This window comes from Aethalodelphis obliquidens, unplaced genomic scaffold, assembly GCF_003676395.1.
Source record: "Aethalodelphis obliquidens isolate GAN/ISIS:26980383/991018 unplaced genomic scaffold, ASM367639v1 scaffold150, whole genome shotgun sequence".
Classification (NCBI taxonomy): domain Eukaryota; kingdom Metazoa; phylum Chordata; class Mammalia; order Artiodactyla; family Delphinidae; genus Aethalodelphis; species Aethalodelphis obliquidens.
Window position 1 is genome coordinate 63,728 of NW_020838094.1, and position 14,346 is coordinate 78,073.

At 36.8% G+C, this 14,346-nt stretch overlaps 1 protein-coding gene across 3 annotated transcripts in view; it reads left to right on the forward strand.

Annotated features, from left to right (window-relative positions):
- Nucleotides 1-14,346, forward strand: part of SLC71A2 (solute carrier family 71 member 2) — an 81,417-nt gene that overhangs the window by 29,742 nt on the left and 37,329 nt on the right. For all 3 annotated transcript variants that reach the window (XR_003431335.1, XR_003431334.1, XM_027099927.1), the window contains exon 2: nt 2,165-2,260. Coding sequence is in view for 1 of the 3 variants with exons in the window: in XM_027099927.1 (XP_026955728.1) it covers nt 2,165-2,260 (96 nt within the window). In the remaining 2 variants the exon portion in view is untranslated. The remainder of the gene's footprint in view (nt 1-2,164; nt 2,261-14,346) is intronic.

Below are 14,346 nucleotides of genomic sequence, written 5' to 3' on the forward strand. Positions count from 1 at the left end.
CATGGTTTGAAGGCTGGGTTATATTAAAGATCTTTTTTTTAGTTGTTTGATGCTTAATTGCTTCTTTTTCTTTTAAATTTTGTAAAATGCTTTCTGTTTTTCAAATGTCTTATTTAGTGACATTTAAAACTACTTATTATTAGACATTGCAAAAATCTAGAAATTTACAAGTTTGGATTTTTAATAACAATTGTTCTTGGCCCGTTTTGAAAATTTTCAAAACTACAAAAATTAAAAGAATAGTAAAATGAATAGTCATTCCCTTCATCTAAATTCAACAATTTAACAAAATTAAATTTTGTGACATTTGCTTTAGAAAGTATATATGTTCCTTTTTTTTTTTTTTTTTGCCAAATCATTTGACAACAAGTTGCAGTAACATTAAGGCTGTTGCAGGAAAGATAGCAGGAGTGAGAGGATGGTCACCTCCTATCTCAGGCGAGTCCCTGGGACAGCCACCAAGTGTGGGTTCTTGGCTTTGCACAGGAAAGAATTCAAGAGCAAGCCATAGTAAAGTGAAAGAAAGTTTATTCAGGTAGAAACACACTCCATATACAGAGTGTGGACCATCTCAGAAGGTGAGAGAGGCACCAGGGTACGGGGTTGTCAGTTTTTATAGGGGTAGGTAATTTCATAGCCTAATGAGTGGGAGGAGTATTCCAGCTATTTTGGGGAAGGGATGGGGATTTCCAGGAATTGGGCCATTTCCCACTTGTTGACCTTTTATGGTCAGCCTTGGAACTGTTATGGCACCTGTGGGTGTGTCATTTAGTGTGCTGATGTGTTACAGTGAGCATATACTGAGGCTCAAGGTCTAGTGGAAGTCGACTTGTGCGCCATCTTGAACCTAGTTGGTTCTAACCAGTTTATCGTGTCCTCAGGCCATGTCATTCTTTTAAAGGTTGTGCCCTGCCCCCTTCCTGTCTCAATGCCAAATGATTATCTAATATATAGTACATATTGAAATTTTTTCCTCTTGTCTCCTTTTTATCCAGGATCCAGTTCAGTATCCCCCATTTGTTTTCTATGACTCTTGTTTCCTTTAATTTGTACAAGTCTCCTACCTTTACTTTGGTCTTTTATGACATTGACTTTTGTGTGTGTGTGTGTGGTACGTGGGCCTCTCACTGTTGTGGCCTCTCGCGTTGCGGAGCACAGGCTCCGGACGCGCAGGCTCAGTGGCCATGGCTCACGGGTCCAGCCACTCCGCGGCATGTGGGATCTTCCCGGACCAGGGCACGAACCCATGTCCCCTCCATCGGCAGGCGGACTCTCAACCACTGCGCCACCAGGGAAGCCCCGACATTGACATTTTTAAGGAGACCAGGCCAGTTGTCTTGTAGAATGTCTCACAATCTGAATTTGATCATTTCCTCATGATTAGATTCTAATTAAACCATGCAGATGTGCTTTTACCTTTTGAAGTCTTAAAAATATAAGCTTAGGAATAATGGGGATTTTGCAAAGTCTTTTGTAAGTATCACTTCCAGTTATTACAAAATGCTAGTACAGCACTTGATTTTGTAAAAACCATTGGCACAGAGTCAAAGAACATTAAATTGAGTGGACTTTTAGGTTTTTATCTCCAGAAGTCATAAACTGCAGAAAACTAGCAGAATAGGCACAGTTTTTCAAACAAAACAGAAACAGAAAGCTGGATTTTGACACCTTGAGGTATCAAAGTGTGTTTTCAGATTTGACCTAGTCCTTATTGTTCTTCCCCACCTCCTATAATTTTACGTCATCTGTGCTGCCCCTGAAGCTTTTGAGCATATCCCCTGCCTACCACTCTTGTGTAGCAAGGGAAACTTCAGGCTTAGGCCAAATTGCTAAGGAACACATAATTAATGTGTTTAGACAGAATATTCAGGTCCTGGAACTCCAGTCTCTTGAAGAAGCAGTTGATTTCCTACCAAAGTTCCAGTGATTTGCATTGATGGGACAAGTAGAAAGTCTCATCAATGGCACCTTCCATGATTAGGGAAGATGAAGAAATCAGAGATACCACAGAATTAAGTTTTATCTTAAATAATATAGGTAGGTCCTAAGTTTATTTTATACAGTTTGTGTGTGTGTGTGTGTGTGTATGTTAGATACCATTTTAGGATAATGAGTTTCTTATAGCTGTTTACTATTTTTCATAATAATTTCCTTCCTTTTTTAGCTACAAGGCTTTGGCCGACCAAGTGTACACCATGCTGCTCTTGTCATCTTCCTTGAATTCTTTGCATGGGGCCTATTGACAACTCCAATGTTAACTGTAAGTATTGCTGAACTAGGTCCTTGTTTATGAGAGCAGAGACATTGTTAAGCATATGTCCCCAGAGCTATATGTCTAGGTATGTATTTGAGAGTAGCTCTTGACAATAATTTAAGACTGTTTACCATTGGGTTGTTTCCACTGTGTAGACTGTGAACCACCTGCAACTAAATACCTGCTTATTAAATATTCCTGGGTAGCAGGGCCACTCCCAGAATCTCGGGAGTGCTGTGAATGAACTACAGTCTGTATATCTAGGAAAATCTTTAAGAAGTCTTTAAGAAATTATTGCAAAGCTTTGTTGAAGTTTGTAACTTCCTTTGTATGGGTGTAATGACCTTTGACTTAAGAACATAGTAACAGGAGATTAGTAAGTACCGTTTAACAATGACAGTGATGAATGTAAGAATGCCCCGATTTCCGTTTTTGATAGCTGACCTACAGCCATTTCTTTGTAGAAGCCATTGAATTTCTTAGTAAGAACTTGGATGTTTGATATATAGTGTGGTTAGAGGGAAGGGAGATGCTGAAGAAAAGATTGGGGTGCAGATTTTAGGTGCCTAGTAACTACTTAACACTTAGTTTTAGTAAAGGTATTTTTTAATTGGCCTTACAGTTCAGTTGACTTAAATTGTTTTTTAAAAATCGTTGGTTAGGGCTTCCCTGGTGGCACTGTGGTTGAGAGTCCGCTTGCCGATGCAGGGGACACGGGTTCGTGCCCCGGTCCGGGAAGATCCCACATGCCGCGGAGCGGCTGGGCCCGTGAGTCGTGGCCGCTGAGCCTGCGCGTCCGGAGCCTGTGCTCCGCAACGGGAGAGGCCACAACAGTGAGGGGCCTGCGTACTGCAAAAAAAAAAAAAAAAAAATCTTTGGTTAACCCTTCCCAATCACCAGCCTTACCAGAGAATCCCTTTGGGTTCAGATAAACTTTGTTCCCAAGTTAGGTTTAGAAAATAGAGAACTTTAGAGGATGACTATTAGCCTTACATATGACTTTGCTATACCCTTTTTAAAGTTTTTAATTCTTTTGGCACAGTTAAAATTACATTTTGGATGGAACAGGTTAAAAAACTGCCTGTGTTTTTATCCTCTATTTTATTCTTTTTCATTGCATTTCCTTTTTCTTCATAATGCTTTACTGCAGGAGGTAACTGGTTATTAGTTAATGGGGGATAAGTGGTCTCCATTTTAAGTTTCACGAAATCCTGCGTGCTGTGTGAATCACAGTCTCTAGTGCCTAGGGCTGCCTGGAACACAGTTGATGCTCAACGTGTATTTTCTTTGAACAAATGTATGTGTTGTGGGCACACACATAATGTGTTGTCAAGTTATTGCTTCTCCAAGACATATTTTTAGTGTAAATATAGACACACCATGCTGCTCATTTTAATAAACTGTTATAATAATTTTTTTTTCCCCCCGGTACGCGGGCCTCTCACTGTTGTGGCCTCTCCCATTGCGGAGCACAGGCTCCGGACGCGTAGGCTCAGCGGCCACGGCTCACGGGCCCAGCCGCTCCGCAGCATGTGGGATCTTCCCAGACCAGGGCACGAACCCGTGTCCCCTGCATCGGCAGGCGGACTCTCAACCACTGCGCCACCAGGGAAGCCCATATAAAAATAATTTTTCATTAATTTTTAATTTTTGGCCCTAGTTCTCTGAATTTTTCCCCACAGTTTCTTTAGCTTACAAAGTTAAGCGTTTCAAACTAGTATTTTTCTGATGCAACCCGTTGCCTATAATTGCTAAATGTAGAAGTAATTCTGTAATCATTCTTCATTTGGTAAGAATTCAAATTGAAATGAAGAATGTTGTAGTGTTTTTGATACCATGTGAGAAATTCTAAAACCTCCTTCCAGATGGTTAAAATTCTTGGGCCTTTTTGACCCTAGACCAGATTATCAGATCCCTTTTAAATTTAATTAATAAGTTAATGGACTAATTAATGTACCTTCTTCCTTCTTACTGCCCAAAGCAGATAATTTTCTTAGGGTTACTGTGTCCCTGTTAGACCCTGCAGTGCAGTCTTAGAAACCAGCTTAAGTGCTGCTTTACTGCCTCTTTGCAGTTTCTGAGCAATTTTGCTTCTTGCAAAGATTTGGTTAAAAAGAACATTTATGTGAGGAATACAGAGTTACTAGCGTCACTCTACAGTGTCATAGAAGAAGTGTTGTTGAGTTAATAGATGTGCTTATTCTCTTTCTCTAAGCTCTTGGTGTTGCTAAATTAAGCTAAATGTCCTTTACTTTCCTATCTCCCCCAGATTTTACACCACAGTTTAACTCTCTTTCTTTTTTGACATGGGGGGACTGGTTCACTCCTCCTTTTGAAAAGAAAGATCTCTTTTTTTCCCCCCTTGCTGTAGCTAGTGGGCAGCACTCTGTCCTGTTTCCAAAGCAAGAAAATACAGTCTTGAGATGAGGATTTGGAAATATAAAACAGTACATACATATTCATATATTGTCCAATCTGACTATCTCTGCATCCTAGCATTCATTAGGACCCTCTGTTTGAAGTAGTGTAGAACAATTTCTTCTTCTTAGTCATTTTCTCTGAGATTTGTTGCCTGTCTCATGTGGCCATGTCATAGATTACAACTTTAGTTTGCTAATTAAGCACCATCAGAAAGGTCTCCACCCCTAATACACTGAAGCAAAACCACAAAGTTGGCCTTACACAGTGACCTTAACCTTCTAGTAGTACTATTAGTTCTTCGTACATAAAAATGACCTTTCTCTTGTCTTACATCCCTGCCTGACATTCTACCCTCTACTCAAAATGTGCATCCTTTTAGAGGGCCTGATCTCATTTTAATATAAATAAAGTAATCTGATTAAATTTATTTAAAAGTCTTTAGGTATATTTAAATAGAACACTTATTTCAATAAAGATATACTTAATATTCTTGTGAGTGAAGAATTTTAGTTTTGCAATTTGCAGATTTTCTTTTATAAGCTCACCTTCCTGGAATCCTGATAGAGATTCAAGGACTCAATATTCCTTACTATACCATCTTCTGTCTGTATGGTGATCTAATAATCCAAAGAATTCTCTTTAAACACTTCCCTGCTGCATTCAGTTTTCCTATCCCTTCTTACTTACTCTCAAAATATGTTTTCATTTAACAAACATATATTCTATCTCATCAGCCCCTTATTTGCTCCACAGTCCAGCGCTTCTGCTTCCTTTGCTTTAATCAGTGTTTCCTCTTGGGAGTTGAGGTGGATGGAATGGATAGAGCTGTTTGTCAGGCATTTTGGGCATAATACACAGGCACTTTGAGGCATGATTTGCTCTGCACATGAAAAGGAAGTTCTAACTATAGTCACATGGACACTGTTTGCTTTCTGGATTCATAAGATTTTCCAGGCTCATTTTTATGGTTTTGACAGGTTCCTAATAGTGTTTTGACCAAAGTACCCAGAACCTACCCTCTTGTGTGTCATATAATTATTAAAATAAGTAGCATTCACTAAAGGTATCCATAATATATGATGACAGTGTGTTAAATCTTTGCCTTCTTTTGCCAAGCTGACCGTTATGATATCATGAGTATTAATTAGACACAGTGACCTTTGTTTGGCATTTATTTCTGACCTATTTTTGTGTGTTGTATGTTGTAATCTGTAGCATGCTTTTATATCTATAAACTTGTGAATGCTTAAAAAAAACAATGCTGATTTCCAACTTACCTAATTAATACAGTTATAAGAAGAGTTGACATGGAAATACAAGGAAACTGTTGGTGGGTCTCTTCGGCTTAAAATTTGGTATATAAAATATTTAGTGTGCATTCTGTTTTTTTCATAGATTTTTCAGCATTTTAATATGTCATTATATTGTCTGGCATCCATTGTATCTGACAGAAAGTCAGCTGTTAATAAGTATTATTGTTCTCTTGATGTCAGGGGGTCTGCAAACTATGGCCCACAGGCCTAATCTGGCCTACTGCGTGTTTTTATGTGGTCTGTATACTAAGAATGTTTTTTACATTTTTAAAAGGTTGGAAAATATCAAAAGAAGGTATTTGGTGACACATGAAAATTATATGAAATTCAAATGTAAAATTCTGTTGGACCATGACAATGCCCATTGAATGTGACAGCTTTTGTTCTACAATGGCAGAGTTGAGTAGTTGCACCACAGACAACCTTACCTGAAATATTTACTATGTACTGTATGTTCCTTTATGGAATAAGTCTGTCAGTCCCTGATGTAAACGGTAATTCATTCCCTTTTTCTTGCCGCTTTAGAGATTTTCTCTTTGTCTTTCAACAGTTTGACTATGCTATAATGTGTCTAGGTGTGGATCTTTCTGTGTTACATTTTTTTTGGCCATGCCCTGCAGTTTGTGGGATCTTAGTTCCCTGACCAGGGATTGAACTTGCCCCCTCGGCAATGAATGCTGAGTCCTAACCACTGGACTGCTAGGGAATTCCCTTTTTGTGTTACTTTTACTTGGGGTTTGTTTGGCTTCCGGGGTCTGTAGATTAACATTTTTAATCAAATTTGGGAAGTTTTTGGCCATTATATTTTTTAATATTTTTGCTCCCCTTTCTCTCCTTCTCTTTTGGGACTCTCATTATACTTCATAATGTTTCACAGGTCTTGGAAGCAAAGTTCATCTTTTTTTTTCCCTCAAAAATTACTGTCAGACTTTTGACTTTTGATATTACAGGAGGTCAACAAATTCTGTCCTAATAAAGCTGGACAAAACAGTCAAAAACAACCATTTCAGTGCTCTGGGATTCAAAGGCACACAACAAACTGAGAAGCATTTATTTATTAAGCTACTGAACTTCAGGCAAGAATAGTGAGTTTGCAGTTCTGAGCTATATCCTTTTGCTATAATTATAACTGTGAGTATAACAGTTTCTGAGTCCTGTGAATCCTTTTAGCAAATCTCTGAAATCCGTTCTATCGTTGATGGACATTTGGGTTTACTGTGTTTGCCTATTACAAATACTGCTTTTGTGATATTTCTTGTATATGTCTTATCAGTTAAGGTGTAAACATTTTTTCTTGTTTCTTGTAATACATACTTAGGAGAAAAATCGGAGGGTTTTGTTCAATTTAGGTATATACTGCCAAAAGTTTTCCAGAGTGGTTGAATCAATTTACCCTCCAACAAGCCAGGCTCTACATCTTCACTCACAGTTGGTATTTCATTTTAGTCATTCTGATGGGTACAGTGTGGCCTTAATTTGCATCTTCCTAATGATCAATGAAGTTAACCCCCTTTATGTATATTTATTTGCCATGTGAATATCTGATCATATTTCTTTTCCCTCCTTGTATTGCCTTTTCACTCTCTTAATAATGTCTTTTTATGAACAGTAGTTCATAATCTTTACATAGTTCAGTTAACTGATGTTTTTCTTATGTTTGGTTGCTTTCTTAAAATCTTGCTAAAGAAACTTTCTTCTTCCCCAGAGCTTTATTGGTTTATTTTACACACACAGATCTACCATACATCTAGAAAAAAATCACTGTATTTTATAGTGGTCAAGATTCATTTTGGTTCATATATAGTTGAACCAGCATCATTTATTTAAAAAATCTTTCTTTCCCCACTGTATGTGTCAACTTTGTCATAAAGCAGGCAGCCATATTCATGTGGATTTGTTTCTAGGTTTTGTATTCTATTTGTGTATGTATCCTGTGTCGATACTATGCTGTGTTGATTTCCATAGCAATATCTTGATATCTTATATAACTTTCATAACTTGGTTCTTCTTTCTCAAGATTGCCTTGGCTATTGTAGGTCTTTTCTATATCCATATACATTTTGTAGTCAGCTCTTCAATATTCACAAAATATCTTGCTGGGAATTTTGATTGTGATTGCATTACTACAGATTAATTGAGGGAGAACTGACATCTTTACACTATTGAGTCTTCTAATCTACATGGTATATTCTCCTTTTATCCAGTCTTTAAAACTTTCTCTAAATAATGTTTTACATTTCTCAGTGCATGAATTTTTCACAAGATTTATTCCTAGGTATTTGGGTTTTGATGCTATAGTAAATAATGTAGTTTTAAAGGTTAATTTTCTAATTGTTGATGGTACATAAAACAATTTGTTTTTGTGTCCTGACCTTGTGTTTAGTAATTTTTCTAGATTCACTTATTAATCCTTATAGTTTATCTGTAGGTTTTATACACATTCATATCTTTTGTAAATAATGACAGTTTTTAACTCATTCCAATCCTTTTTATTTTTATTTCTTTTTCTTTCTTTGTTGTATTGATTATGACATCCAGTGTAAGGTTGAATAGAAGCAGTCATAGCGGGTGTCCTTATCTCATAAATGATTTGATATTCTAAAATTCACCACTAAGTATGATGTTTGCTGTAGATTGTTTTTATAGACACTCGTTATCAGAGAAAGGAAGTTCCCTTCTGTTTCTGTTTTGCTTATTGTTATAATGAATGGGTGTTAACTTTTATCAGATGAAGTTTCTGCATATAACCAGACAATTAGATTTTCCCCTTTATTCTGGTAATGTGGTCAGTTATATTGATTTTTGAATATTAAGCCACCCTTGTATTCTTGTAGTAAATTCCACTCAGTTATGAGAAATATATAATTTTAAAAACCATCACTGGATATGATTTACTAGTATTTTGTTCGTGTCTTTGTAATTATGGGCACAATAGAGATTGGAGTGTAATTTTCTTTTCTTGTAATGTCCTCATCATGTTTTAGTATTAAGGTTTTGTTGGCCTTATAAAAATTAATTTGGAAAGGGTCTCCTCATTCTCTGGGAAAGTTTGAGTGAGATTGCTGATATTTCTTCTTTAAATGTTTGGAAGAATTTGGTGAGACTGAAGTTTTTTGTTCTTTTGTTTATTTTAGCAAAGATTTTTAATAACATTTCATTTTTTTAATGAGATGTGACTATTCAGATTATGTATATTTTCTAGTGTCTGTTTTGGTAAGTTCTGTTTTTCAAAGAATTTTTTCACTAAACGTATAAGAGTCTAGTTTATTAGCAAAAAGTTCATAATATCTTCTTTCCTTTTTTTTTTTTTTTTTTTTTTTTTTGCGGTACGCGGGCTTCTCACCGTTGTGGCCTCTCCCGTTGCGGAGCACAGGCTTCAGACGCTCAGGCTCAGCGGTCATGGCTCATGGACCCAGCCACTCCGTGGCATGTGGGATCTTCCCAGACCAGGGCACGAACCCGTGTCCCCTGCATCGGCAGGTGGACTCAACCACTGCGTCACCAGGGAAGCCCCTACTTTTTTTTAAAATTGAGGTCTAATTGATGTATAACATTAGTTTCAGGTTTACAACATAATGATTTGATGTTTGTATATATTGCAGAATGATCACCACAGTAAATCTAGTCAACTTCCATCACCATACATAGTTATAAATTTTGTGTGTGATGAGAACTTAATTTTAAGATATACCTGCTTAGCACTTTTCAAATATGCAATACAGTATTGTTAACTAAAATCAGCATGCTGTACACTACATCTCTATGACTTATTTGTTTAGGGTTTTTTTTGTCTTTTTTATTATTAATTTTTATCCGAGTATAGTTGATTTACAATGTTGCATTAGTTTCTGCTGCACAGCAAAGTGAATCAGCTCAATGTATACATATATCCCTTCTTTTTTGGATTTCCTTCCCATTTAGGTCACCACAGAGCACAGAGTAGAGTTCCCTGTGCTATACAGTAGGTTCTCACTAGTTATCCATTTTATACATAGTAGTGTATATATGTCAATCCCAAGCTCCCAGTTCATCCCCCTCCCCCCTTGGTATCCATACATTTGTTCTCTACATCTGTTTCTGCTTTTCAATTAGGTCCATCTGTGCCATTTATCTAGATTCCACATATAAGCAATATCATACGATATTTGTCTTTCTCTTTCCGACTTACTTTACTCTGTATGACGGTCTCTAGGTCCATGACTTATGTGTTTTATAATTGGAAGTTTGTACCTTTTGACCCCCTTCATTAATTTGCCTACTCCCTGCCCCCTTGCCTCTGGCAGCCACAAATCTATGAGCTTGGTTTTTTGCTTTTGTTTTTTTAGATTCTACATATAGGTGAAATTATACAGTATTTGTCTTTCTCTGTCTGACTTATTTCACTTAGCATAATGCCCTCAAGTTCCTTCCATGTTGTCACCAAGATTCCATTCTTTTTTTTTTTTTTTTTTTGGCGGTACGCGGGCCTCTCACTGTTGTGGCCTCTCCCGTTGCGGAGCATAGGCTCCAGACGCGCAGGCTCAGCGGCCATGGCTCACGGGCCTAGCCGCTCCGCGGCATGTGGGATCTTCCTGGACTGGGGCACGAACCCGTGTCCCCTGCATCAGCAGGCAGACTCTCAACCACTGCGCCACCAGGGAAGCCCTCCATTCTTTTTTTATAGCCGACTAATTAATGTTCATATATATGTGTGTATATATACACACATACATACACAGCACATCTTCTTCATCCATTGATGACCATTTCAGTTGCTTCCATATCTTGCCTACTGTAAATAATGACGTGATGAACACAGAGGTGCATAAATCTTTTCAAATTAGTGTTTTTGTTTTCTTCAGCTAAATACCCAGAAGTGGAACTCCTGGATCATATGGTAGCCCAATTTTTTGAGGAACCTCCATACTGTCCTCCAGTAGTTGCTGCACCAATTTACATTCTCACCAACAGTGCACAAGGGTTCCCCTTTTCCCACATCCTCGCCAGCACTTGTTATTTCTTGTCTTTTTGATAATAGCCATTCTAACAGGTGTTAGATGATATATCTCATTGTGGTTTTGATTTGCATTTCCCTGGTGATTAGTGATATTAAGCATCTTTCATGTACCTGTTGGCCATCAGTATGTCTTCTTTGGAAAAATGTCTGTTCAGATCTTCTGCCCATTTTTTAGTCACACTGTTTTTTGCTATTGAGTTGTATGAGTTATTTATATATTTTGGATATTAACCTATTATAGGTACATGATTTGCACATATTTTCTCCTAGTTAGTAGGTTGCCTTTTCATTTTGTTGATGGTTTCCTTTGCTGTACGTAATCTTCATTCTTGTTATTAGTAATTTGTGTTTTTTCCCTTGGTTAATCTTATTGATAGTTTATCACTTTTACTAAGCTTTCAAAGAAGTTATTTTTGGCTTTGTTGATTTCCATTATTGAATGTTTGGATTTTATTTCATCGATTTCTCTTTTTTATTTTATTTATTTATTTATTTATTTTGGCAGTACACAGGCCTCTCACTGTTGTGGCCTCTCCCGTTGCGGAGCACAGGCGCTGGACGCGCAGGCTCAGCAGCCATGGCTTACGGGCCCAGCCGCTCCACGGCATGTGGGATCTTCCTGGACCGGGGCACGAACCCATGTCCCCTGCATCGGCAGGTGGACTCTCAACCACTGCGCCACCAGGGAAGCCCCTGATTTCTCTTTTTTAAAACATTACCTCATTTCCTTATTTCTTTGGGTTGGATTTGCTGTTCTTTTCCTAGCTTCTTCATAAAGAAGCTTAGAACATTGATTTCAGCCCTTTTTTGGTTTTCAGTTACATGTATTTAAAACTAAATTCCTTTCAAGCATTAATATTGATATACATATAACTCATGAGGTTTAATTTATTATATCTTTATTATCATTTTGTTCATTCTTTTTTCTAATATTTCTTATAACTTCTTTGAATCACGGATTATTGGAAGTGTATTTTCTAATTTCTAAACATTTGGGATTTTTCTAGCTTGCGTTATTAGAGAACATATTGTGATGAATTGTTTCGGTTCTTTGAAATTTGTTGAAGTTTGCTTTATATTCTAGTATATGGTTAATTCTGATAAATGTTCCATGTGATCTAAAGAGAGCAAGTATTTTGTGGTTGGAATAGTGTTTTAAGTGTTAACTATTTTGAGTTAATTATGTTTGATGCCTTTTATATAATCACTGAAGTTTTCGTCTACCTGTTCTGCCATATGTTGAGAGAGATGTGTTTCTCTTCTACCTCCATTATTGTTGTGCAGCTAAATTATATATTTTTTAAACAATATAATACATTGTTATATTTTATACAGTCAGTATTCAGTTAGATTTACCCTATTATATTTCCATTCTGGTGCTCTTCTTCCTCTTTCTATATTATCTTCTAATCAATTCTTGAAGACTTTCCTTACTTGTTTTGCTTTGTTTGGTGCTGGTCCTTGTGTAACACATTGTTTTTAATGCATGTGGCATCCTCTTGAAACTTTTGGAGGACACTTATACTTATTTTAAAGCTTTCTTCTGTTTCCTACCATGATTTGGTTATTTGGCAGTGAGGTAGATTATCTTTTCCTTTCTATGTTCTTTTTTGTGCCTTCCAGTGTTTTTTTCAACTTCTTTTGTTGAATTTTATACATATTTATATTTACAGATGAGGGGGTAGGTCAGGGATTGTGAAAACAAATGTCTTCTGGGGCTATGCAAGTGTAGTAAACGTGAGAAGTGGGGGTAAGAATGGGTTGGTGTTATCGGTGGAATACATGCTCTTTCTACTGCAGCAGCCACTATCTACTTAGCCAGTCGATGACATGGCAGTTCAGGCCCCATGTTTTGAAATCTTCTGACTTCCTATGAAATACTAGAAAACCATATGGAGTTTGGTGAAATATCCTGAAATCTACACATGACAGCCAGCTCACTTTGGAAAATATGAGTCAGAAAGCATATCATTTTACCAATTTGCCACCCATGTTCTAGACACCTCAGGTAGCTTATAGAGTGTCATTCTCCAGCCCAGGTGGAAATCCCTGTTCTGTAGTACCGAATACAAGCACTGCTTGTAGGAGTTCTGGAAGTCTGGGTGCTCTGGGATTTCCTCTGTAGTGCTGAAGTAGTTTCTCAAGTGATTGTAAGGTTTTGTGGCACTCTTGGCAGCCATAAGTGACCTGGGAAACTAAGTTTTGAATCCCACCCCCATTCAGTTCTGCACGTATCCCACTTACAAGCCCCACTTCAGAGAACTATGCTTGTGATTGTTATCTTGGGGACAAATATAGAGGTCAGCAGCTTTGAGAGCAAGATAGCAGGGGCTTATTTTGTAACCTTTTAATGACCTATTCAGTTATGGATGTTCTTCCTCCTCCTCCAGTTCTGTTTTTTTGTTTTTTCCTTGGATTCTGAAAAATTTACTTCAAAGATCTTTTTCACCTTAACATGTGACTATTTTCTTCAACTCGTTTAGGGTTCATTTTCAGCGTTTTCCTATCTGCTCTGTATCATCCAGAAGTGTTTCACTGTTCTTCCAAGTAAATAGTGAATGCTATAAATTGATTTCATATTTTTTCTGTCATATCAGTGATACTTTAGGTAGAAGTGGAGAAGAACAGCTGTATATGTGTGTATGTTTGAATGTAATATATATACACACACAGATATTTATTAGCTTCATTGTACTGGAAGTCAATTCAGTTCTCTGAAGTTTCTAAATTTCTTTTTTAAGTGATAAGCAAATGCCATTGTATTTTATGTTTACTGTATTCCTTCTCAAGAAAAAAGATAATATCTTTCTTGAAGTTTTTAGTATAGAAAGATATTTAAAATGAAAGCTTTGATCTTATCTGAGATATTTAATATACTTTTTATGATTAGGTTTACTTTATTATGGTAACAGTTATTGTCTTTTGTAGTAAAATTATATACTTTATTTTAATTTTTTTGAATTTATCATAAGTTTGGAACGTTGCTGTTTTCAGCTGCTTTATTTTGTGAAGGTTTAGTCCTTAGCTTTGTAAAAAAAAATTTATTGACTTGTTTTGTTTTACGTACTTGTTTAATAAAACTTTACTATTTCTTTTTTTTTAAATAGGAAAAAGTAGGAAAGTTTTAAAAAGCACAGATTGAAAATTTTTAGAGGAACTTCCTGCATCATGGCTCTATTACCCAGAAACAGTCTCTCGTACTGCCAGAAATTCCATTAGATCTTTATTTTAATGTGCAGTTCAGTAAATCCAAGTTCTGTCATTCATACATGGATATGGTTTTGCCAAATTAAAGAGGTTATCTCTTATTCCTAGATTGCATCACCTGCATAAGTGAATGCATGTTTGGGTCATGTTGAGTG